General features: G+C 54.2%; 1 protein-coding gene across 3 annotated transcripts in view; it reads left to right on the top strand.

Annotated features, from left to right (window-relative positions):
• The window catches only part of EEPD1 (endonuclease/exonuclease/phosphatase family domain containing 1), a 70,813-nt gene that overhangs the window by 14,904 nt on the left and 29,504 nt on the right, over nt 1-26,405 (top strand). For all 3 annotated transcript variants that reach the window (XM_027835773.1, XM_027835775.1, XM_027835774.1), the window contains exon 3: nt 22,502-22,553. In XM_027835773.1, coding sequence (XP_027691574.1) covers nt 22,502-22,553 — 52 coding nt within the window. The remainder of the gene's footprint in view (nt 1-22,501; nt 22,554-26,405) is intronic.

Below are 26,405 nucleotides of genomic sequence, written 5' to 3'. Positions count from 1 at the left end.
TTGTCAGGCAGCTCCCACAGCAGGCAGTGGGGAGCCACAGACATACCCGCTGAGGAGGGTCCCCCGGGCCCGTTCCTCTGTGGCTCCCAGACCTGTCTGGGTGGTGATGGGCGTTTTCTCATTGGAAAGCCCCAGCACCAAAGTAACCACAAGAGTGGACTGCCCCCAAAGCCCAAGCTCCTCTCTGCGTTGGCTTCCATTTTGGGGTTCTCTAACCTGTTCCTGGGACCTTGGGTCCAGCTTTAGAGCTGGAAGGGGTCCCAAAGACCATCGAGTCTAACTGGCCCATTTTACAGAGAAGGAACGTTGGGTCCAGAGATGGGAAGGGACCCACCCCAGGGCACGTAGGTGGTAAATGACAGACAGGGCTCGAACCTCAGGACTTGGGATTCTCCAGCCTGCCAAGCTCCACCTTGCTCGGTTCCTTGTCAGAGTTAGCGGTCTTCATGCCTGTCTGTGGCTCCGGGGAAGGTGGTCAGGACCTTCCAATTCTTTCTCCTGTTCTTGTCGGGTTTATGAAGGGGAGGGGATGAGGGACAGGACGACAGGTGGCATAGCGCCTGGAGTGATGGCCTTGGAGTCGGGAAGACCCAAGTGCAAATCTACCCTGGGACACTGTGTGACCCTGGGTAAGTCCCAGTCTCTCTGTTCCTCAGTTCTCTCATCTGTAAAATGAGAATAGTAATACGGCCTGCCTTCTAGGGTTGTTGTGAGGATAAAGGGAGAGTATTTTGGGGCCTGGCTTGTGATGTCAGCTGAGTGGGAACTCCCAGTGTGGAGACCATTCACCAGAGCAGATCTGCAGAAGTCTGTACCTTAAGAGTCTTAGAGGCTTGGCCAGCTCCCTAGAGGTGAGAGGTAGTGCCCTGGGGGCATGGGGTAGTGTGCCAGTGACACTAAGAGAAGAGGGAGAACCAGTCCTGGGAAGGGTTCTGGATGTGAAGCCGGAAGACCTGGGCTGGAATCTCCCAGCTAGCCCTTGTTACTACTGTGTGACCTTGGACTTGCTTTCCCCATTTTCTCCTATGTGAATGAGGGTGTTGGAGTCAGTTACTTCCAAAGGCCCCCCACTCCTGTCTCTGTGTGACCCTATAAAGGCAGTGAAAGCTGTGTAAAATCCCCCACCCCCATCCCACACTTCAATCAGGGCCCCTGAACTGGGGGGGGGGTGGCCCGTAGAGGGCTGAGAAAGCTTCAGGGACTTCCTGGCTGTGAGGCTGACCTTGGGCCAGTCATTCAGGGTCCTGGGCCACTCTAGCATTGAAGACCGAGTCCTGGGGGAGCCGATCTGCCCCCAGCCCATCCCCCATCCTGCCCCAGAGCCAGCAATGCTGAGAAAGTGTTTGTATCGGGAAGGCCAGCTCAGCTGTTAGTTACATACACAAAAGTTAAAGCCCATGAAAATTTACAGTAAGCGCCGTTTGGATTCCAGAAGGCCCTGCCTACTCCCCAGATCTCACCTCCCTCTGGAGAGCTTTTAAAACAACTCGCCCTCCTCCCCCCACCCCCCCACCCCCTTTGTCTGTACTTTGCAGATCCACTGGCCCATGGCTAATGTGCCCGCCAGCTTTGCCCGGGGTCACCTGCCTGCATCTGCTCCGGGCCTGAGGACACTGGCAGTGGAAGAGGTGGGGGCCAGGCCTTAGGGGAGGTGGTCAGAGAGACCCCAGGGAAGGGACCCTGTGTGTGCATGGCCATGAGCGCCTGATTCCTTTCCAGCGGTGACCTGGAGATGCCCACCAGCCTGACCCCCATCCAGTGCTGGCCTGGCCAGACACTCATTTCGCATAGCTCTGGACCCAGAGTGGGGGAACTCACGTAGCTTTTTGTTGTAATTCAGTCATCTCAGTTGTGTCTGACTCTTCATGACACCATTTGGGGTTTTCTTGGCAGAGAAATTGGAGGGATTTGCCATTTCCTTCTCCAGCTCATTTTGAAGATGAGGAAACTGAGGCCAACAGGGTAAAGTGACTTGCCCAGGGCCACAAAATTAGTAAGTGTCCGAGGCCAGATTTGAGCTCAGGAAGATGAGTCTTCCTGACTCCAGGCCTGGCATTCTATCCATTGTGCCACTCAGCTGCCCTGACCTAGCTTAGCTACAATCAGAGGTATCACCAGGCCAGGGCAACTGGGCCTATGTCCCAGGGCACTGACATCTGGGGGTGTGGGGGAGGGCTGTGCCTTTTCTAGTAGCAGTCTGGAAACTGGAAGCACAAGGTGTGTTGGGGTGGAGGCTAAGTCCAGCTCAGCTGGCAGGCATTGGAGGAGTAACATGGACTGAGGTTGAGAAGGTGGGACCGTGTGGGGAGGACCTTGGTTGTCAGGCAGCTCCCACAGCAGGCAGTGGGGAGCCACAGACATACCTCCACCACGTGCACATGTCAAGATGCACCCAGTAGTGCATCGGCAGGATGGACGGTCGGGGCCAGAGAAGGAAGGCCTGGGAAGAAGCCATGGGAGAGGGCGGGGTGCTGCAGGGAAATGGGAATCTTCAGTCTTCCAAGTTGTTTCTGCTTAATGTCGTTACTGTGTACCTGGCTCTGCATCGGTTCGGCAAGTCTTTCCAGGCTTCTCTGAAATTGTCCACTTGTATCCAGTCACGTTCACCCGCTGCCACTTACCCAGCCATTCCCCACCTCGTGGGCACTCTCTTGGGTTCCCGTTGTTTGCCATCACAGAAAGAGCTGCCGTAAGGATTTCTGTGCATCTTTGATCTCTGTGGGGAAGGTCCAACCTTGGTCGTGGCATTGCTGAGTCAGAGGGGATGCGCAGCTGAGTAACTCTGGGGCAGGATTCCAAACTGCTTTCCAGACGGACAGGCCTCTCCCACTGGTCATTGTCCTTTTTTGGGTAAGCCTTGCCGATCAGAGGGCTGCGAGCAGAACCTCTCCCCTTCCACTTAACGGCTTCTTAGTGACTTGGGGGCATTTTTTTTTTCACGTGGATGTCGATTGCTTGGGTTTGGGCCCCATAGCTCTCAGAGAATGCCTTGTCGAATGCCAAGAAGTTGGACTGTTGAGGAGAGCCAAGGGTGGGCTTTTCTGGGACTGGAAAGGCCGTCCCATCACAGGAAGGAAGCAGCGGAGAGGGTGAGGCCAGAGATGGGTGAGAGAGAGAGAGAGAGAGAGAGAGTGAGGGTGTGGGTGCTGGGCCAAGGTGGGCGAGCCAGGAGGGAGGGGGGGGAGCGAGGCCCCAGGTCGGGACAGGGTAGGGGCCCCGCTGGGACTAGAACTGGAGGGCGCGGGCCAGCGGTGGGAACACACCCATGGGATGGGGGGGTGGGGAGAACACCGGACACGAGGAAGGAAGTGCCCAACCGTAGATAAAGGGACGCCAAGGAGTTTTCAGTCAGAGAGACGGGGCAGGAGGTCTGGAGAGCCTCCTCCACCAAGCAGCCTCTGAGCTGGGCTTTGAAGGTAGCCAGGGCCGCTCTGAGGCTGACGTGAAGAGGGAGAGTGTGTCAGGAGCAGGGGACAGCGTCTACCAAGGCACGGAGGCTTGCTGCCCAGGGTCAAACCTCTATCTGTCTTGCTAGCTTTTGAACTTGGTTGACAAAAAACTTCTATTGGCCACAGGGCATTGTTCAGTCATTTCAGTTGTGTCTGACTCTTCGTGACCCCACTTGGGGTTTTCTTGGCAAAGATACTGAAGTGGTTTGCCATTTCCTTCTTCGGCTCATTTTACAGATGAGGAAACTGAGGAAAACAGGGTTGAGGGACTTGCCCAGGGTCACACAGATAGGAAGTATCTGAAGCCAGATTTGAACTCAGGCCTTCCTGACTCCAGGGCCAGTGCTCTATCCACTGCACCACCTGTCTTTGGTTGCCGAGATGGCCAGGAACTGGAGGGGTAGCTCCCACGCCGCCCCAAAAGCCACCTGCTTTTCTAGCCTCTGCCCTCCTCTGCTTCATGAGGGAGTCATGGCATCCCCCTGAGAATTCTCCCCACGTCGGTGGCAGTGTAGCCCTGAGGTTAGCCAGGGTCTCCAAGCCTGGGGAAGGTCAGGCTAGAGGCTCTGGGAGCAAAGCTGTGTTTATTTGGCAACGCTGTTTGTTATCTGTCTGCCTTTTGACTGGTATTTGTGGGGTTTGCTAAGGCAGGGATCTCGGCTTCTGTCTCCAGGCTGTAAAGCTGCCTTGTGTCTGGCATAAATCGAGCTCTGCCTTAGGAGCTGATTCCCAGCTCCTCTGACTCCTCTGGCATTGGGCAGAGTAAACAAGAGAAAACGCTTCCAGTGTGTGGAGCCTTCCATGCTCTGGGCTTGGGTTTCTTGGAAAATGAAGAAGTATCCCAGCACCTGTAGGCTGACGTGCTAAGCAAGATATGACCTTGGGCCCTCCTCCCCCATCTCCGCTGTCCCAAGCCCCCAGGGCCCTGCTCCATGGGTGGCGCGTGTGGGGAAGGACCAGGCAGGTATCTCATGCCCACCAGGTCCTCTCTTCGCACAGAGTGGGCTTCCAGATCTTGGACCCTTCCCTTTCTCCTCCCTTGTAAAAGCTTGCCTCCCCTGCGTCCTACTGCCCCAGGCCTGAAGTCCGGCCGATCCTCTGACAAGTGAATCTGAACTGATGTGTTCATGGATGCTGTGTGCGGCTCTGCTTCTCCGCTGGTCCTCCCAAGCCTCCCATTTTAATGAAGGCCTTGACCCCCTAATGCCTTCACCTGAAGAAGGGGTCTAATGGTGAAGACCAGGCTGGGGGAGACATTTGGGGTACTCAGAGCATTCCCCAAGTACTAAAGATTCTCAGATCTCTGGCACATAACTGAGCGGCACTTTCAACATGAAAGCAGGAAGGAGGAAAAATGCTTTTTTCTGCCTAAACCCCAGGCCACCCCAGGACTCTGCCCAAGGGAATCCAAGGAATTCTGTGAAAAATCAGTAAGGAAAAGGGGCATGTTTAGCTTCCCTGTAGAATGGGGGAAAGTTCAGCACCTGCCAAGTGGCCAGCAGCCAAGTCTTTCCTCCTGCCTGCCTTCCTTGCCTTCCCTCCTTCCCCCAGCCCGAACTCCTCCTCCGTAGGCAAACTCAAGCTGTTTCATGGGTCTGACGGAAAGGTAGTAGGCTTGAAGCCCTGAATTTCTCTTAATTCAAATTGGCCGCGCAGCGAGATCGGCGCAGGCTCGCTGCCCTGGGAGGGGCTGCTCGTACCTATGCTGACAGGGTCAGTGTTGGGAGGGGAGTCCACACGTGCTGGGGCAGGTTGGCCACCACTTTAAGGAGTCAGGTTCTTCTTCCCAGGCACTAACCCCATGGCAGATGGGTTCCTTGTTTGGTGAGGAAGGAATCAGCAGAAATGTGGGGGCTTCCCAAAGCAATGGCTTCAGTGCCGACCCTGAAGTGGATGCCCACCCTCATGCTCCCTGACCGTCGTGGCAGGTTGATGCTGCGTGTGTTGTTTTCCACCAGCGTGCCTGCCCTGGGCGCCTCTGTTCCCCAGGGTTGGGGGCTCTGAAGCCTGGGGGTTCATGAGACAGCGTGGTTGGAGGGGGGCAGGGGAGAGCATGGGTCTGGAGGGAGAAGACCTGGCTTCCCAGCTTGCCTCTGGTACTTGTAGCTGGGTAATCTTGGGCTGGTCCAACCCTTCTGGATCTGTGTCCTTGTCTGTAAAAATAAGGAGGTTGGGCTAGATGACCTCTGACCTCTGTCCCTTTGAGTTCTGAACCTTGAGACCCAACTCTGAGGGCTTGTGACCATGATGGGAACCTTCTTGCCTCCAGGACAGGGCCAGGAGCAGGTTGGTGCGGTCAAGGTGGGAGGAGGCCCACCTCATAGGGGGAGCTCTCTAGCCAAGGGTTGAAGCATGTTGGGTTTGGAGAAAGGAGACTTGGAGGGGAGGTTTAGGGGACGGGGAGAGAAAGAGGAAGCCGGCGTTTTCTGTTTGGCCCCAGAGGGCAGGGCTAGCAATGGTGGGTGGGATGATGATGTAGGAAGAACTGCACAGTCAGAGCCTGTGAGCTGCCCCTCAGCCGCAGGCTCCAGGCAGAGGAAGGATGGCCGGCCATTTGTCAGGGAAGCTGTTGGGAGGATCCCTCTGTAGGTCTGGGCTGGGCAAGTAGGCTCTCATTCTGAGAGGCTGTGACCTAGGGGCCTCGGTTTCCTCCCCTGGCAAGGCGATCTCAAGGTCTGATCGTGCCTCTCTCCTCAGTAAGATCCACTGGGTCCCTATTACTTCCAAGATCAAATATACGATCCTCTGGCTTCTAAAGCCTCTGGGGTCCAGTGATCCTGGCCTCCATCTCCCAACTGGGCATTTTTCCTCCGGTGGGACACTTTCCCTCCTCATCTCTGCCTCCTGGCTTCCTTCGAACCCCAGCTGAAATCCTGCCTTCTCCAGGAAGCCCTGGAGCCCCAACCCTGCTCAATGCCAGGGCCTTCCCTCTAGGGATTATTCCCAGTTGATCTGTCTAGAGCTTGTTTGTGCAAAGTGAGTTGCCTGTAATGTCCCCCGTTAGCCAATGAGCTCCTTGAGGCAGGGACTGTCTTTTCCCTTTCTTTGCATCTGCCTGGCACCTAATAGGTGCTTAATTAATGACTGATGTGGAGCAGGCCACCTGATTTCTCTGTGCCTCTGTTCCCCCATTTGTATGATGAGGGGTTGCGATAGATTTCTAAGGTCTTTTAATCTTGTCTGTCACCCCTCCCCATAGTGGGGGTTGCTTGGGAGGTATTTAACCCGTGAACCACCTGCACCTCAGACTGCTGGGGAGGATTCTGGCCCCTGTGAGTCTGCTTGGGTAGACTGGCTTGGAGCCTGAGATGGAGATGGAGGGGGGATGGGTGCAGAAGGGGCTGAGGTGCCTGCCACGTCTGTCTCCCTACCTCCTGCCCAAGATTTCGCACCTCCCTGAGGCCAGCTGGGCTCTTGGGCGGGGGTGGGCAGTGTCTACACTTGTGTGCCATGGTGGGAGGGCATCTAGGCACTGTCCCTTGATTGTCCAAGACCCCAGGAGCAGTTGGTACAGGGATCTGGGGCACAGGGAGTCACCAAGAGAGCTTGGCTTTCATGCCCTCCCACCCCCCAGCAGAAGCATTCCCATCACCTGGGCACCAGCTGGGCAGTATGGCAGGCCCTGGCACCGAGGAATGCAAGGGGAGGATTCGCCACACTTACAGGATCCGGAGCAGGGGCAGGTGGCCAGTGCTGGCCCTGGACGAAGGCCAGCTTATAAAAGAGCATTATTTCAACAGAATCTTTGTGTGTTCTCATTAACCTTTGCTCCAGAGCATTGGGGGTAGAGGACAGGTCCTCGACAGTTCACGCCTTTCCTCACCCAGTGCCATCAGTTCTCCCGAGGGGCTGTGCTCTCACTGAAGTGGATGCTGTCTCCAGTGGCTCAGCCTGCCACTCCTGTGCCCTCACACCCTCCTTACACTCCTCTGACACCTCTTGCCCCGGCTCGCGGCCAGCCCATTTTCTCTTCCTGTCCTACGTTTCCCGACTTCCTCCCCATCCTTCTGAATTTCTCTGCAGCATTGGACATTGTGGATGATGCTTTCCTCATCCCTTGGTCAGTCAGTCAGTTAGCATTCATTAAGCACCTGCTGTGTGCTGGGTACTGTGCAGACAGCCGGGATTTCCCCTGTACTTGGCCCTTCCTGAGTCCTCCTCGGTCTTTGTAGCTGCTTCCTGGTCCTTCTCCCGCTCAGAATGATTAGGAGGCTCCCAGAGCTCTGTCTTAGCTCCCTGCCTTCCCTGGCTTATCACCTGGGGCGGCGTTTGTTAGTGCCTCCTGCTCTGGCCCTGGGTCGGTCCCTGGGCACGTAGCTTGTGGAAGGCACCATCTCATAAGTAGGTGGTCAGCACGGCTTCATGAGAGCCTGACTCTGCAGCCAGAGGGACCTCCCCCGCAGGGGCCTTCAGGCCCAGCCCCACCTGCTGCAGAGGCAGATGCCCCAAGGCCGGGGCACTCCCCAGGCTGCCTCCTCTTCCAGAGATGGAATCATGGGGTAGAAATGGCATTTTAAGTGCCTCCTCTGGGTACGCATTAGGAATGCCAGTAGAAGAGCTGGATCATCCTTGCCCTCTGGGAGCTCACACTTTAGTGGGCAGATGCCACATGGATGGATGGGGAGCTGAGGTCTAGTGAGGAGGTGACTCACTCAGGGAGACACAGCTGCCCCTGCTGCTTGGCGGCAACACTGAGCAGTCAGGAGCCCGGGGTTTCCTGAAGCCCAGGTCCTTCCCACACGCCTGGAAAGGGGCACGGAGCAGTAGGATCATGAGAGCAAGCGAGGTGAAGGCGAAGGCTTCTCTGACCCTGAGAGCATCATGGCAGGAGTCAGGAGTGGCACCAGCTCCTCTGGCTGAAGCGTGAAGGACGGTAGTTTGAAAGGAAGCCTCTTGGCAGCCCTGGCATCGGGGGCCGGGCCATGGCCGTGCAATGTTTCATCACTGAGTGAGTCACAAGAAAACATCTGTCCAGTAGGGCCGTGAGGGATGCAAAGTGGAGTCACATCTGCAGTGAGCTGAGAGAAAATCTGATTTTGAAAATTTGAGAAGCAACATAGGAGGGTGTCCTCACTCTGTGTGTGTGTGTGGCGTGGTGTGGGACATCTCTGCTTCTTCCCTGAATAAAATAGGAGACTGTGTTTCTTTCACTGAACTTGGAGAATGTTCTCTGAGCTTTGGATCAAGGGACCAAGGCTTTGGGTTTCTGATGGAGCAGTGGGTCTTTGGGCTAGTTTTAAGCGTGGCCATGTGGATGTCTTGGTGGCTCAGTGGATAGAATGCTAGACGTGGAGTCAGGAAGACCTGAGCTCTGATCCTGCTTCAGATTCATGCTAGGAGAATGCCTTTGCAGCTCGAGGCGCTTCCATAATGGGCTTCTCCCGATTGCCGATCCAGTGGTTGTAATGCGTGTCCTGTCGTGCCCTGGACGCCATCCTTCCGCTGACTGTGGCTTCTGGGATTTGGGACTCATTGAGCAAGGCGGTGCAGCTGTGGGCTGTGGGTGCTGGAAAAGGAAGTGGTGGAGCCCCTCTTACTTGAGGGAGGTGCAGCCAGTGAGGCAGCAGCACAATCTCAAGCTTCTGTTCCCGTTGTATCACTTTTCTTCAAGGACCTGAGAGAGGCTCTTGTGGGTTGCTCAGTGACTCAGCAGTCAGTGCTAAGATTGCTCGTGCGCTCGTGACGTGACGTCCTCCCGTCCTGCCGGGGCAGCGTTTCATCAAGCAAGGCGAGTTCTTCCTCCTGATCAAAGTCAGCAGCCCCGTTTCCCCTTTTGTCACTGGAGAAAAGGTCTCTAGAGACGGCAGAGCCTTGGCCCAAGTCAGCGAACATTTAGTAAGTCCCTACTGGGAGCTGCAAAGTTCGGGTAAGATCGACTCCCAGCCCTCATTGGGCTGAGTCCTCCGGGGACGTAGGCACAAGCCTGCTGTCGTAAGCTGTCCCACAGCAGACCACCCGATACGGCACCAAGGAGGCACAGACGCTGCGGCTGTGTGAGACCCAGGAGGGGAAAGCTCATCATTGGCTGGTGGGTCCGAAGATGGCTCATGTTCAGTAGATGTCTTAAACTCAGCATGTCCAAAGCAGAACTCATTATTTTTCCCTCCTCCTACCTTCCCTATGATGTAAATGGCACCACTATCCTCCCAAGCAAGCAATGGGATATCAATTATACATGTGAAATCATGAAAAACACCTTTCCATTAGCCTTGCTGCAAAAACAAAACAAGAAAAATAAAAATGTGAAGTAATTATACTTCAGTCTGCACCCCATAGTCCATCGGTTCTCTCTGAAAGTCAATAGCATTTGTCTTCGTGGATTCTTTGGAATTGTCATGGGTCATTGTCTTGATCAGAGTAGTTCATATAAGTCTTCCCAGGTTTCTTTGAAACTATCTCCTTCATTTTTTTATTAATTTGTTTTCTGTTTTCAACATTCACTTACATAAGCTTTTGAGTTTTAAATTTTCTCCCTCCCCAAGATGGCGTGCAATCTGATATAGGTCTACATATACATTCCTATTAAATATATTTTCTCATTAGTCATGTTGTAAAGAAGAATTAGAACCAATAAGAGGAACCACAAGAAAGAAGAAACAAAACAAAACAGAAGAAAAAAAATGCTTCGATCTGCATTCAAACTACATAGTCCTTTCTTTGGATGTGGATAGCATTTTCCATCGTGAGACTTTTGGAGATGTCTTAGATCCTTGCATTGCTGAGAAGGGCTAAGTCTCTCTTACTGTGTACAACGTTCTCTTGGCTCCGCTCACTTCATTCAGCATCAGACCATACGAGTCTTTCCAGGTTTTTCTGAAGTCAGCCTGCTCATCATTTCTTATAGCACAATAGTATTCCATCACATTCATATACCACAACTTGTTCAGTCATTCCCGAGTTGATGGGCATCCTCTCAATTTCCAATTCTTTGCCTCCACAAAAAGAGCTGCTACAAATATTTATGTGTATATGTACCATTTTTCTTTTCTTTGACCTCTTTAGGATACAGATCTCAGTGGTATTGCTGGGTCAAAGGGTATGCACAGTTTTATAGCCTTTTGGGCCTCGTTCCAAATTGTTCTCCAGAATGGTTGGGCCAGTTCACAACTCCACCGACAGTGCACGTGGAGTGCTTTCTTCGAGGGTGGCACCAGATTATAGAAGACTTTGAATGGCAGACAGAGGAGTTGGGTCTGTTCTAGTGGGGATTCCTTTCACTGTGGGTGTGCTAGCTAACTGCTGAGGACCCTTCTAACCCTGAGGTTCTGAGATCCTCAGAACTCAACCAGCTAGGCTGAGGGGAGTCACTGAGGAATGACATGGCCAGAGCTGGCAGGAATGAGATGAATCTTACTCCTTTCTTCCTTCCCAGTTCACCGGTGAGGTGGTAACGAGGCCTATCTTGGGTGGGGACAGTGAGAAGAGGAAGAATGAGTTGGATGACAAAGGTACGGAGTGAATGGGGGTGTTGGGAGTGAAGGAGACAGAAAGAGCAATGATAACCCCCAGATTTTAGACATGGAAGATGGGGTAGATGTCACAGAGTGGTCAGCAGGAAAGGCAAGCTCAGGAGGAAAGAGGATGAGCTTGGTTCTGGGCAGGCTGAGTTTGAGGTGCTGGGGGGCATCACAGTACAGGACAGTAGGCAGCCAGGCATCCAGGCTCCTCAGGATTGGGCTGGGTGCACAGGTGACTTGCTCTGTGTCTGATTTTGAACAATTGGTTTTGTTTTTTGGAGAAGTCCAACCTGGCCCCTGTTGGCCTCAGCTCTCAGAAGAATAACATGTTTAGTAAGTCTGTTCTGGCACTCTCTCCCAGGACTGGGCTTGCCATGTCTCTCTTCTCAGGGTCTGTGTTATCCTGAAGGGCTCTTTTCTCTGCAGCCATCAGCTTGAGCCCCCATCAGTGGTGCCAGTCACTTTTAGTCACTTAACACTGATTGGCTTTTACAGAGAGGTATTTACTTCAGAGATGCTCCAGATACAATTATACAAGTGTTCCCTCTCCCCAGTGCTTTGGGGACATACTCTCCCTTACACCACCTTGGTCTCTAGGAAGGATAGGCTTGACTTAGCTCAGTTCCTCCATAGCCTCCATCCTACCAAGTTTATGTCCACATGTGATACAACTGCTGGGTGACCCTGATCTCAGCCGTCGCTGCTCAGGGACCTGATTTCAGTCACTCCTTACTTCTTGGGGCATTGATGCTGAGTTAGGTACAGAACCCAGCCCACACTACAATTCCCAGATTCCTGTGGCTCTTTCTCCAAAACTTTCAGAGCTCCCAAGGTCAAAGGCTCTACTACTCCCTTCTCCTAGAAGAGACCGTGGACCAAGGCCCTTTCATTGGGCCATCTGGCTTGAGAGGGGGAGAAGGCCAAGAAGGCCAAGACTAAAGCTGAATCCAAGAGTCTCCTCTCCGTATTGATGTTTCCTGGCCTGAACCGGTTAAGGATTGCCTACACCCGCTCCTCAGAGGCTCTCAAGAAGCAGCCTTTTCCTGTGGAGACTCAGGCCCTCTTACATACGTTGTCAGCACCTTTATTCCCTGTTCCTCCCAGGTCCTCAGCACGCAGACCGCAGGCTCCTTTCATTACTGAGGGCGTCGGCCTGGTGCTGGAGACGTTTGCTGTGCTCCCAGGAAGCGCCAGGGTGCTGGCCCAGGCCCCTCCACTGCCGGTGTCTCAAGATCTGCACTCACTAATGCCCAAGACTGGCCACGCCCCTCAGCTCCTGAGAATGCTTGGAATCAGCTAACACTTCTCAGAGGGAAACTTTTGTCTCTGCTTGCATACACTAGCCAGGATTCAAAGGGAAAATAATACAAAACAGGGAAGCAATTCAGTTTGTAAATAAAACAAAGAAGGGGCTCAAAAAAGGTCATGTAATTTACAATTGTTAGCAGTAATGAAGAGGAAAACGGAGGCCAAGAGGGTGAGCTAAGTGACCGTGAGAAGGGGGGAGGAGAGAGGAAGGAGAACGCCATCAGAGGTGGGTGTTGGGTGGTTGGGCAGAGGCTCAGTTGTGTCTGACTCTTGGCGCCCCCATGGACCACAGCCCGCCAGGCCCTTCCGTCCTCTGCCGTGTCTTGAAGTCTGCCCGAATTCCCATTCGTTGCTCCCATGACACCGCCCTCGGCCGTCCCCTTCACCTTTTTGTCTTCCATCTTTCCCGACATCAGGGTCTTTTCCAGTGAGTCCCGTCTTCTCATTATATAGCCAACGTATTTAAGCTTCAGCTTCAGTATTTGACCTCCCAGTGAATAGGAATGGTTTGCCATTTCCTTCTGAGCTCGTTTTCAGATGAAGAAACAGAGGCAAACAGGTTTAGGTAACTTGCCCAGGGTCATACAGCTAATAAGCGTCTGAGGCCGGATTTGAACTCAGGTCCTCCTGACTCCAGGGCTGATGCTTTATCCATTGTGCCACCTAGCTGCCTCTGGGCATGTCTTTTAAAAACAAAGGTGGTCAGTGGATGTCAGTCAACAAGCATTGACAAAATGCTTATGATGGACCAGGCCCTATGCAAAGTGCTGGGGATAGAGGAAGGTGCCCCCCATGGGGCCAGCGACTCCGGACAAACCAGACAGAGTGGGTGCAAGGTGATCTGAGAGCAGAAGGCCCTGGCAGCCACGGGACAGCCTCCTCATTTACGCTGGAGTCTCAGGATTGTATCCCTGTGTTTCCCTCTCGGGTGGGCTCTGAGCCCCTGGGGAGCAGCCTCCCAGACCGGAGGGGCGGGCCGCACCCTTGGCTAGCTGTCGTCTCCTGCGTCACTGCCCGTTCTGAGATGCGGCGGCTGGTCGTGTCCCCCCCAGGATCCCATCATTTTCATCCCAGAAGCTCCTTGTTGGTTGGAATGAGGTCCTACAGGCTTCTCCTTTTGGAGGGCTGACGGCCGTGTACCCCCTTACAGCAGGGTGATAGAGGAGGAGGGACGTGGCAGTAGGAGGTGTGGGGAGGAGCCATCACGGGCCCCCGAGGTCCTGGGGACTGTCGCTAAGACAGGAGGAGTGTAAACCCTGCCTGAGCGTATCCTGTACTGGATACAGAGGAAACCTGATGTGGAGGAGCAGCTGTGGGTTATTCCTGTTCCACCACAGGGGTCTGTACCTTACCCACCATGACGCCCTGTCAGGGCCCTGGCTCTGGGTGTGAGTCCAGCCATTTTTCCTCATGTCTTTTGTTTTTACATCAGAAAGTGGCTGGTGTGGGCCAGGGTGGAGCTGAGTGGCCATCCAGAGCCTTCTGCCCTTGTGAGGCAGGCCGGCCAGGAAGGACAGCAGAGGGCACCTCTGGGGGTCAATGCCCTGGGCTTTCACTCTCCAATAAATCTGGCATCCAATCTGGCGCAGCCAGACCCCCAGCAGCCATTGCTGTGGGCCAGGTATGAAGTGGTGAGGGGCTCTGCCTCAGAGGAGAGAGAGGGTGCCTGGGAAGATGGGGCAGAGGAGAGAGGGGGAGGGTACCGTGGTCAGAACTGTGGTTAGTGGCTGAATGGAGGAAGGCCTAGCCTGGTGCAGCAATCGGCCAGGTGTGAGGTGGTGAGGGGCTGTGCCTCAGAGGAGAGAGGGGGGCCTGGGGAGACGAGGCAGAGGCAGAGGCAGAAACAACAGGTCTTGGCCCCTGATAGGGGATTGGGGACAGGCAGGAGTCCTGGATGACTACTAGGCTTGGGGCCTGGAGGCCTGGGGGGATGGCAATGCCCTTCACAGTAATAGGAAAATTAGGAAACATTGAGTTTCAGTCGGGAAGACCTGAGTTCAAATCCTACCTCAGATACTAACTCTGTGATCCTGGGCAAGTCCTTTAACTGCCCACAGCCTCAGTTTCCTCACCTGCAAAATGGGGATAATAATAATCCTAAGGGCACCTCCTCACTGGGTTATTGTGAAGGCTCCAGGGAGATAGTGTATGTCCCCTTGCAGGGCAGTGCAGCAGAGAGGCCTGTCCTAGCTCTTGGTCGCTGATTAAGTGGTACTGTGACCGTTTAGGGAGCTCTGATTTGGGGGGCGGCACCCCTGGGTTTGCAGGGCTGCTCCCCTCTGCTCCCCGGCCCCTCCTGATGGGCTGTCCAGGCTTGGTGTCTGCCCTTTGGAGCTCTTCTCCTCCTTGCCCACCATCATCCTGCCCGTTCCATGCTCCTGACTGGCTGCCCAGCTTATTGGAAGAGGGTTCACAGTAGAGCTGGGGGCTGGGGGCCCGCTGCCACGGAGCTGAGCCCTCAGGAACAGCACGACTTTCTCTGTTTGTCAAAGATGACTTTTGCTGTTTTCCAGCCCTGGCGGTCCAAGGTCAGTGACTCTTCAGGCTTGGCACTTCCTCCCTTAGCCTCTGACCCAGCCAGCCCAGCCTCCGTCTCTCCTCTCCCCTACCCCTCCTTTGCTCGGCCTCCAGGTCATCTTCAGCCCATGACCCTGCACCTGGCTTCCTGGTGCCTCCAGGATAAAGAGCATGACTCCAGGCTCCCTCCCTCTCTTTCCTCTTACTCTCCATCACACACCCTGCCTGCACACCTTTCTAGACTAATTGCCGTTCTCAAACTCGATTTCCTCATCTCTCATCTCTGCACCTTTGCCCAAGCTCTACCTGGAATGCACTCCCTCGTCACCTCTGCCTCTTGGAATCCCTCCTTCCTTCAAGGCCCAACATTAGGGTCACTTCTTGACATAGCTTTTCTGGTCCCCTCAGTTCTTGGTGCGAACCTCCTCAAAGTAGCTTCCATTTACTTTTCTGTTTCTATGTTGTCCCTGCCAAGTAGAATAGAACCTCCCTGAGGGCAGAGACTGTTTCGTATTTTTGTCTTTCTTTCCATATTTCCTAGCAGCTGAAGATAAGTAGGCCTATCATAAGTACTCTTTGAGTTGAGTTGTTTGTATTTATTTATTCAAAAAGTTTTGATTAAATGCCTAGAATGTGCCAGGTGCTGTGCTGGTCTAACCCCGAGCTGGGTGTCCAGATGCGCGTGTCCAAACCTAACTAGGGGTCAAAGGTGCCTGGCCGTGCAGCATCTGAAGCAGATTTGGGGTGTCTGGGGCGGGACTCTACTTTATGTGCCTGTGTGTGTGTGTCATGCCCAGGGACAGCTCACACCCTGGCCTCCTCAGCCACCAAGGGTTCATGGCCACCCCCCAACCAGAACTGGCCGGCAGACAGGTTTGGGGTCTTTCGGGCTAGAGAAGGGAGTGTCATGGAACAGTTGGGCCCGTCGGTCCCTTTCCACTGTCCTGGGTCCCAAATCACTCGTGGAGCAGCCAGCAGAACGGCCTTTGGCCCTGACTTGAGTGCTGCCTGGGACTTTTCCAAAGGGGACACTCTTTTCTTAGAACAGTAAAGCCAACTTTCAGAGACTTGGGAGCGACTTTTTCTCTGTAAGGCAGGATGTGAAGACAGAGCGGTGGCGATTTTAGGGGGTCTCTGCCTCAAAGGCCTTGGAGTCTTCTCAGAACAGCAGTGGGAGCTGGAGGAGACTGGGGAAGGCGGGGCCAGGAGGCCGGGCTGCTTGGTCTCCTGGGTGCCAGGGCCTCTGACCTACATGAGGCCAGGAATCCCTGAGCACAATGAGCCAGGCTGCCAGCAGAGGCTGAATGCAGGCCCCATCCCTCCCGTTCGGCTGTAGACTGTGCACCTCTGCTCCGTGCTGACCAGACTTCCTGGGCCTTCCCCACCCCCACCCCCGTGACCCCCGTGGCAGCAGGGCCATGGCAGCGCCTTAGATGGCTGCCAGCTTATGTTTCGGGACCAGCAGGGAGAAATCTCTGAGCACCAGGAGAGGGTAGGCCTGGCTTTGGCCTGGGATTTCCATCCCCAGGGAATGAGTGAAACTGCCTTGGCCCAGAGGCTGTGGGTGAGTGTGGAGGCAATGAGTCTGGCTGAAGATTTGGAAAGCTGCATCAATTAGCACCCTCCTTCCCACACATCACAGTAGACAGAGGGCTGAAAGCCCAGCTGGGCAACATGTGGGCTGGGACGGGAGGCGCCACGTTGGCCATGAGCCCTCCTGAGGCCTCCTGTAGAGACATGGAGCATCTACAGAAGCAGCCTCGGCTGTCCGTGGGCCAGCCACAAGTGGCCCTAGACCTCGGTCCTGGCTGCGGACTTGAGGCTCAGGAGGGCCCGTGGGTGCCCAGGTGGGGTGTCCGGGCTTCACCGCAGGGGGTTTCCTTTACGTGTCCTTTCTAGAAGCTCTTGTAGCAACCACAAGCGCTGTTCTTCCAGGGGAGGTCTTTGAAGTCCGCTCCTGACCCACGACCTGCCACTGGGCCCAGATAACTCTGGAGGAGACAGTGAGGCTGATGATTTTGCACAGCCCTGCCTCACTTAAATCCAATTCACTTGCAAATCAAGACCACGCCTTCCACCACAACAAGAGCATTGGGGGCAGGGGTCTCCCAGCTTCTCTGATTCAAGAACTAAGGTCCGCAGCCGCCAAAAGGCACACACGGAGAAAAGCGCCCAGAATCACTTCCAGGGAGGTTTCCGTGAAACCCCAGCGCGCCATCATGGTTTTCCTCTCTGTTGTTTTTGTGTCTCCTGCATTTCTCCCCATTTCTCTTCCCCTCCTCCTCCTCCCAGAGGGCCATCCCTTGTCACCCTCATTCACATTCACTGCGGATAGAATCACCCTTTGGGGAATCTTTTGAGGGGAGTGGTCTGAAGGTTCACCTCCCCCCAGCCACACCATTTGGCCCAGTTCCATCATTTGGAATAAGTCCCAAGAGGGTGTCCCACACAGTTTGTTCTGAGCCTTATTTTTGGAAGGACCATCTGGTCAAACAATAGGGAATGAGGTCGGTAGTGGACGAGTATGGGTGACGGGACCAGGCGCGGGGACGTGATGCAAGGGGACAGGAGGCAGATTCAGGGAGCGGGAGCAGCCGCGTCATCGCCAAGAGGAAAGTCACTGCGTGAAGGGACTGAGCCTCCTGATGGGGCCTCAGGTGGAGGAACTGAAAAGTGATGGGGGGCGTTTTCTAAGCCATGTTTGTTTATCGAATGTCAGTGGCCGCACCTGCTTTGAGGTTTGATGTTTGGTTTATAATGGAATATTTAACTTAAGAAGGAGCCTGTAGAAATGACCCAAAGGAGGGTCGGTTCCAGGAAAGTGACCCCTGTAAGAAGCTGTCTCCTCTGCCGGGGTGGGGCTGGGGGGCTAGGATAAAGCCGACTGGCCACCGCCACCGTGTGAGGACACAGAACGGAGCGGGAAGTTTGGCCTCCAGTGGCCGGTGGTGTGACCAACAGAGACAACGTCATTGACCCGCCCAATGGGCGGGACCCTGGGGCAGATCTGGGTGGGGGTCTCTGAGGGGCCAGGTGATAGGGGCCCCGTCTTTGGCTGAGCGGGATGGGACTGTCCTTGCTCTTCTGAGCCCTCTGGGGCTGCTGCCTACCTCACCCCAATTCAGTCCTGCCGGCTCTCTGGGGGCACCACGGGGCCATTTTAAAACCAAGGCAGTGGTGCTGAGGAGCTCACTCCTGCTCCTGCCTAGGCCCCTCTCCCACCCCTCCTGCCCTGCCCAATGTACACAGTGACCTGGAGTGACCCAGCTTCCACTGCTGTGTGCCAGGAACCCGAGCAGACGTCTCCCCATTACTGGGATTCACACTTTCGAAAGAGGAACGTGTCTGGTCAGATGAAAATAAAACTGCTGAGTGCACAGGGTGTCGCAGCTTCTGGGAGAAGCCCACAGATGGAGGGGGAGCAGCTCCCACAAGCCACCGGGGCACCGGTCATTGACCTCCCTCGGGCTAGCTGTGGCCATGCCCGGGATCACGGAGGGGAGGCTGCCGGGCTTCCCCTTCGGCCTCTTTCATAGACTCTCAGGCAGCGCCTTCTGGGGGACCTCAGCCACGTTCTGCAGCCACGTGCTGTGGCCATGTGCTGGCCCGGGGCTAAGCATTCAGCTTGGCTAGTGCCGGGCTCCCACTGGGGTGGCTGTGGTCTGCCATGAGAAGGGATGTCACTGGAGCCAACCCAAAGTCAGCCCGCCATCGTGGGCCCAAGATAAGGCAGCCCAGCGGCCGGCTGGCCCCAGGTGTCCGTGCGTCCATCCTGCCGCTGGGTTGCCTTGTCAGGCAGCGGCTCGACGCGTCCCATGTAGGCTTTCCCAGTAACTGCTGCCCACAGAAGAAGGGTCCACACTTCAGACTCTGCTGGAACACCGCCGCCCTAGGGAGCCAGTCTGGGCTGAGTCTGGGCCTCCCACTTCTCTGAGGCCAAATCTTGGAAAGTGCCATGCGCCAGCTTCCCTTTCCCCGAAGGCGTTCCCAGTGCCTCCCAGCCCCCTGCCACGGGGCCCGAGGCCACACTCCCTGCCTCTGTGCCCTTCCAAGGGCTGCTCTGCCTTGTCCGATGCTAGCCCTCCTTCAGAGGAACTGAGTTCTGGAACCTTGGCATTGGCTTCCTCCCTGGGCACCCCCGTACTTCTACCCTGTACCATCAGAGGGACTAAAGCCAGGCCAGCGGGGCCTAGCGGAGTGCCTTGTCTCTGGCTGCAGCTCCCCTGGTCTGGGCCACTGAGAGCCAGGCATGGAAAGCTGATTAATTCTTGGTGCCAGGCAGGCGGGCTGGGAGCCGGGCCGCAGGGGCTGATGGCTCTTGGGACTCGTCAGACCGGTTAGTCCTTTAGGGCTGCTCAGCTGGGGAGGCTCGGCTCCCTCAGGTATTCAGAGACAGTCACTGCTGCCATAAACAGATGGGGACCGATGAATGTCGTGACTGCTGGTGTGCCCAGGTGGGTGGGGAGCGTGAGTCAGCTGGGGGATTCCCCTGACCTTTGCTGTGCCCGTTTCTCGGAAGGAAGACTGAACTCCTTGGGATGGGATTTCTCTTCAAGCCAGGGACCCTTGGTCTCCCAGGTGACCTGTCTCAAGGGCACAGGGCTCGTGGGTGTCTGCTGCCCTCTCCCCACCCCACCTGGGCCACCGACAGGAAGGCCTGACTGTCAGAGCCCACTGAGTCGGTAGTTTTGGCCGAGAGACGGAAAGACGTGCGCAGTGAGCGCTGTGAGCACGCGGATTTCTGGGGAAGTTCCTAGTTTGATACAAAATACAAACCCTGGAAACGGTTTTCATAACTGAGGGCTGTTCTTCACAGTGACATGGAAACCCAAGCCTTTGGGTAAATGGGCTGGAAGCTGATTGGCTCTCCTGGACCCAGGTGGTTTAGCGTTGGGCACAGACTGAGCCAGACACACGCAGACACACGCAGACACACGGACACACACAGACACATGCAGACACACGGACACATGCAGACACGTGCAGACACATGGAGACACACAGACACAGACAGATGCAGACCCATGGACACATGTAGACACACGCAGACACATGCAGACACACAGACACACACAGATACAGACACACACACACATATACACAGGTGCAGATACACAGTCATGCATACATAGGCACAGACACAGACAGAAACTCCCCCATTCCCTCTCCCCTTGCCCCGGGCCCTCCCCCGTGGGCCAGCACAAGAACCAGGGGCCCTTGTGGCTTCTTGTAGCTCCTGCCAGGGAAGCCGGGGGGAAGGAGAGCCCAGTAGGCCTGGGCACCTCTCCGCCCTCCTCACAGGGCTCTGGCTGGCCAGGTCACCTGTGCTTCTCTTCCTTTTGCCGGGTACCCTTGGAGTTTGTCCCCCATTCCCCTTGGGGCAGGAGCCTCAGGGATAGTGGATTTGGAGCTCCTTGCCAGATCAGAAGGAAGGAGGGCACTTTGCCCCCCGAGGAGGAGACGCACGTTTTGAGTCAGGTCAAGCCCTGTCAAACAGCAGGAAGCAGCTGGGGCCATCCAGTAGCGGCACAGTCCATTCATGTGATTTGTTGCCACCCACTGTCCTGGACCTCTGCTTCTGGCTAGAGCTGGGTGGGGGAGGGCCAGGTTCCTGCCCCACCCCCCAGCCCTAGCAGCTGGAAGGTGATAATTAGGCATTTGCTAAGGGTGATGGCGCAGCTGGAGCAACAAAGGAGATGACGGAAATCCTGGATTAGTCTGTGCCCACATAGTCAGGTAGAAATTGAGAGGGATGCTCTGAGCCACATGCTTGGAGTTAATTATCATTATTAATCGTAATTATTCTTGACAAAAACACAGCAGAAAGACAAAGCCCCAAAGACAGGGCCCAGGCACATTCCAGATGAAATTGCGTTCCCACGCTTCCTGGGCTGCACCTGGGGCTATGGCACAGGCGCCGTCCCTGCCCCTGCCCCCTTTCTCTTTGGGGCTCCTCCGGCTTCTTTTCTCAAACTTTAGTGCTCTGGATTCCCTTGGCCTATGAAATGGGGGCCTGATCTCCTGGACCTAATCGCTTCCTTCTCTTGGGCCCCGAATGGCCCCATTAGGGAGATCGTTTGGGAAAACCAAGCCTAGGGTTCTCCCAGAAGAGCCTTTGGGCTCTCCTCCTTCAGCTGTGGTCACCAAACCAGCATGGTCCTTCCAGACTCAGCTCTTCTCCTTTTTGGTGGGAGTCCTTGACCGATGGATCAGGGGAGTGCTGGGACAAAATCTCTCATGTTGTCTCTCCTTGTGATCAAGGATGGAGATGCGGGGGCCGGTATAGATGCTAGATTGGAATGGAAGTTTCTAGTAGAGGGCCTTAGGGATCTGTCCCAGCCCTGCCCTGGCAAAAAAAATCCTTAGCAATTACCCAGTTGGAGTCATTGCTTTAGAAGACGGGCTGGTCACACAGTGAGATTAGGGGGTCACTAATCAGCGGTCCGTGTGCTCTGTTGGAGGTGCTTGTGATGTCAAGAGAAACTGAGGAGGGCCTTGAGCATGCCGGGTGGGTCCCCATGGATCGTTTATGGGAAGACAAGGACATCAGTTGCACCGGACGGGTGGACAGTGGACGGAGTCAGTGGTGGGGGGTGGGGCGGGGGTTCCTACATTGGTGTGGCACGTCCACTGGAGTGGTGGAGCACTTGGACAAAGGCATGAGGAGCCTCCCAGAGTTTAAAGGAGTAGCAGACCCTACAGGCGATGGCAGAAACAGGTCTCAGAAGCTTCCACCAGGCTAGAACAACGACTTCTCTGGGAATAGATGGGGTTCTTTATGGTCAGCAAGGTCCTCCGGAGGCGTCTGCTCACTGGCAATAGTGTGTTGAGTGGGTCAAGCTCCATTGTGTTACAGGATGAGGCCCGTGAGCCTCAAGAGAGGCTGGCCTAACAATCCACACAGGACACACTAAGTGGAAGAAAAGTGCCTGTTGTCCAGACTAGAGCCGGCAGAGGAGGAGGGCGGGCTAAGTTCCCTTTGGGAGTATATCAGTACATATAAATGGGGTACGCTCTGGAGCTGGAGAATTCTCCATTCAGGATTGAGGAGAGGAAAGGAAGAGCCTGGATTGCATTTGGAATAGTGTGCGGTGTTTTCAGCAAACCCGAGCAGCAATGTGGTGCAAGCATTCAATCAATTAGAAGGCTTCTAAATCTGAGCTCCTGTGGTCCTCCGCTATGTGGGAAACCATTGCATACTTACCTGTGCGCTTGGACGCAGCCCTCCGTTAATCAGAATCTCACCAGCTCCAAGATGTACAATCCCTGCTCCATCCCTGCACTGCCCACCGTAGCTTCCCAGGACTGTGGCCCTGCTTCTGCCAGGCTGCAGTCATGATGGGGTGGGGCGGGGGACCTTTGTGGGTACAGATCCTGGTCACTGCCTTGAAACAGAAAGTGTCTTTAGGGAAGAAGAGTGAGCAGAGCTTTCGCTAGGAGTTTGGGGTCTGGGGCAAGCCACACAAGCCAGTGCCAGGAAGAGCAGAACAAAAAGTGCCCTCACCTGAAGGGGGGAAGCAAAGCCCCTTGGACACTGGTGTGAGGCCACTGTGGGTAGGTGGGAGCCGCAGAGACATGAGGGAGGCTCTTATCTCACTTACAAAGGATGCCGAGTCTCTCCTGCAGCCTCTGTGGGGGCGGGGCAGTGCCCTGCTCTCTGAGAGTACCTTGGGTTTGGCCACAGAAACAGGAACTCGAGAGAAAAAGAATGAGCTGGGACTTAGCTGTTGCTTCATGACCCAAACTGATTCGATTTTGTTGGTCTTACAGCATCAAGCTCTTAGCTGTGCAAGATCTGGTCGACAGGGAGGCCCTGGAGAAGGTAAGATTTCTGACGCTGCGCCCACCGGGCCGGGTGAACCTCCTGCCGCAGCCCCAGGGCTGGCTGGAGTCCCTGGGGAGCACCCCCACCCCCACTGTAGCCTGCTGCCGATCACCAAGAATCCTCTGAAAATGCACCCTAACCCCCAGGCCAGAGGGGCCTTGCAGGGCCAGCTGCCCAGTCTCAGAGTCGGCTCAGGGGCCGGATACTCCATCCTGGCTGTGCAACACAGCCCGCCTCCTCCCTTCTTCATGAGAGGCGGTGTGGTATGAGGGTTGGAGAGTGAGCCTTGGGGTCAGGAAGACCCCTGACCTCTGACCCATCTTGGCTGGGTGGCCTTGGCCCAGTCACTCACCTTTGCCCTGGGCTCGTCTCTGAGCCCATAACTTTTTGGGCAGAGAGGAGGCACTGACCTGCACTGGCAGAGGAGTTTGGGAGATCCCTAGACGAGGATGTCAGAGGTCTGCCCCCAAACAAGTAGCGGGCCCTTACAGGGATGCTGTGAGGCTTGAGTGTGGGGACGTGTGAAGCATTATGGGAACTTCACAGGAGGGCTCTGGAAATGCTAGTCATTGCTCCTGCTTTGAAAGTGTGCGGGCCCTCCTCCGTAGATCTGACAGGTAAACTAGTCCTTGCTCTCCCGGTTTGCTTATAGTATCGGTCTTTATATCTAAATCCTGTACCCATTTTGACTTTATCTTGGTAAAGGGTGTAAGATGTTGGTCTGTGCCCAGTTTCTGCCATACAGTTCTCCAGTCTTCCCAGCAGTTTTTGTTAAATAGTGAGTTCTTATCCCAGAAGCTGGAGTCTTTGGGTTTCTCAAAAAGCAGATTACTACAGTCATTGACTATTGTGTCTTGTGTGCCTAACCTATTCCACGGATCCACCGCTCTGTTTCTTAGCCAGGACCAAGCAGTTTTGATGATTGCTGCTTTATGATACAATTTAAGATCTGGAATGGCTGGGCCACCTTCCCCTGCATTTCTTTTCATTAGTTCCCTTGATATTCTGGACCTTCTGTTCTCCCAGATGAATTTTGTTATTGTTTTTTTTCTAGCTCTATAAAATGAGTTTTTGGTAGTTTGATTGTTATGGCACTGAATAGGTAAATTAATTTAGGTAGAATTGTCATTTTTATTATGTTAGCTCGACCTACCCATGAGCAACTGATATTTTTCCAACTATTTAGATCTGACTTTATTTGTATGAAAAGTGTTTTGTATTGTGTTCATATAGTTCTTGGTTTTGTTTTGGCAGGTAGACTCCTAAATATTTTATAATGTCTGCAGCAACTTTAAATGGAATTTCTCTTTCTATCTCTTGCTGTTGGGCTTTGTTAGTAATATGTAGAAATGCTGATGATTTGAGTGGGTTTATTTTATATCTTGCAACTTTGCTAAATTTGTTTATTATTTCAAATAGGTTTTTACTTGATTCTCTAGGATTCTCTAAGTATATTATTGTATCATCTGTGAAGAGTGATAGCTTTGTTTCTTTGCTTATTCTAATTCCTTCAATTTCTTTTTCTTCTCTGATTGCTACAGCTAACATTTCTAGTACAATATTGAATAACTGTGGTGATAATGGACATCCTTGTTTCAACTCTGATCTTATTGGAAATGCCTCTAGCTTGTCCGCATTACATATAATGTTGGCTGATGGTTTTAGATAGATGCTACCTATCATTTTAAGGAAGACTCCATTTATTCTTATGTTCTACAGTGTTTTTAATACAAGTGGGTATTATATTTTATCAAATGCTTTTTTTCTGCATCTGTTGAGATAATCATATGATTTGTTAGTTGTGTTGTTGATATGATCAGTTGTGCTGATAGTTTTCCTAATATTGAACCAGCCCTGCGTTCCTGGTATAAATGCTACGTGATCGCAGTGTATTATCTTCAAGATAAATTGCTGTAATCTCTTCATTAATATTTTATTTAAAATGTTTGCATCTATATTCATTAGGGAAATTGGTCCGTAATTTTCTTTTTCTGTTTTGACTCTTCCCGGTTTAGGTATCAGCACCATATTTGTATCATAAAAAGAATTTGGTAGGATTCCTTCTTCACCCATTTTCCCAAATAGTTTATATAGTATTGGAATTAATTGTTTTTTAAATAACAAAGTATTTTTTTTTAAAAAGAACATCACAGACCCCAGTTAAGGACCTTCTGGGTCTCTGGGGCTTTTTCCAGCTCTAAACCCATGTTCCCCTGAGGCTTCAAGTGTTAATGCAGGTCTGTTGGGCTTTGTGGGGATAACACGAAGATATCATGTAGAAAATCCCCAGTGACCATCATCTGTCACCCCCAGCCTCGAACCAGGAGATGAGAAAATGGATGGAGAGTGCAGGGTGTGTGTGTGTGTGTGTGTGTGTGTGTGTGTGTGTGTGTGTGTGATGTCACTGTCTTTGAGAGCTTGAAGGACCGCCATGCAGGTGGTGGGCGGAATTAGGAGTGAGGGGTGCAAGGTGTACAGGGCATCTTTCCCTCCAGATCTAGCCTGAGTCTTTCTAACACTCAGAGCTGTCCCCAGGTGGGCCTGACCTCTTCCAGAGGGAACGGTTCACACCTGTCACCAGGTGGGCCTGGCCGCTTCCAGAAGGGATGGCTCAGAGCTGTCTCCAGGTGGGCCTAGCCACCTCCAGAGGGGACGGCTCAGAGCTGTCCCCAGGTGGTCCCCAGGTGGGCCCGGCCGTCTCCAGAGGGGATCGGGTACCCTGTCCTGGAGGTCCTCAGTCAGGAGCTGGAGGCCTGCTTGTCAGGTGGGTTCTGGAGGGCCTGCACGCTCAGGAAGTCCCAGATGGACTTTGGGTCCATGACTGTTAATATAAGGACCCCCTGGTGGCAGGCCTGCCTCTCGACCATCTCCAGAATGACAAACTGGCACCGGGAAGGCCTCAGGAGGCAAGAGGAGAGGAGGGAGGCCTCCATCCTCCATCAGTCCAGTTGGTTGTTGGTGGCTTGACCCCAGCCCTGGGGGTGGGTGCTGCTGCTCGATGGGGCCAGCCAGGTCCTCAGGAGGCCCAGCCCTCACACTCTGAGCTTGGCCGGGACTGGGCAGCTGCCCGCCCTTCCTCCTCACCTCTGCCCCAGAAGGCTGAGCTCTATGGGAGGAGATTGGGCCGAATCCTAGCTGGCCAGCTTCTCTCCCCCCGCAGGGTCTGCCAGGCCCTGCCCCAGAAAACGAACATTGGGAAGATTTTCATCTCCTTCCATACCACATCCAGCATTAAGAACCTGGGGGGCTGTTCCTCCCGCCCCCCCAAGTACAGATCTGTGGAACACGGGCTGTGCTGGATGCTGAGGGCTGCCCTCCCTTTAGCTGTTCCTGAGCTTGGAGCCAAGGCCGTTCTCAGAAAGCCCGGCGACCCACAGCCTCGGCTGCTTGGAAGGGAGGCTGGAGGCCAGAGGCCAGCCCCCTTCTTTTAGAGATGAAGAAGGTGACCTGTTGGGCCCCCACAGGGGGTCAGTGACAAGGACAGGCTTCAGATGCAGATCCTCCCTTCTCAGGGCTGAGGGTTTTCTGTTTAATTCAGCTCATCACGGAATTATTCTGTGCCTAGTACATGGCAGGCCCTGTGTTAGGAGACAGAAAGGACGTATTCCCTGCCCTCCAAGAGCTTCCACTCTGTGGAAGGAAATATCACACAGAGGAGTGTGATAGTGGAAGGACTCTGATGTGGGAGTCGGAGGACCTGAGTTCGAATCCCATCTCTGATGCTTCCTGCCTGTGTGACCCTGGGAACGTGACCTCACGTGACCCCTGGGCCTCAGTTGGCCCTTCCAGCTCCATGATCCCAAGTCAATGCGAAGCCTATGCAGAAACCCTGGCAAATGGGGGGGGGGG

Source organism: Vombatus ursinus, unplaced genomic scaffold (genome assembly GCF_900497805.2).
Source record: "Vombatus ursinus unplaced genomic scaffold, bare-nosed wombat genome assembly UNPS02014817.1, whole genome shotgun sequence".
In the NCBI taxonomy this organism is placed as follows: domain Eukaryota; kingdom Metazoa; phylum Chordata; class Mammalia; order Diprotodontia; family Vombatidae; genus Vombatus; species Vombatus ursinus.
Note: the sequence above shows the minus strand (reverse complement) of the source record. Positions and strands in the feature narration are given on the sequence as shown.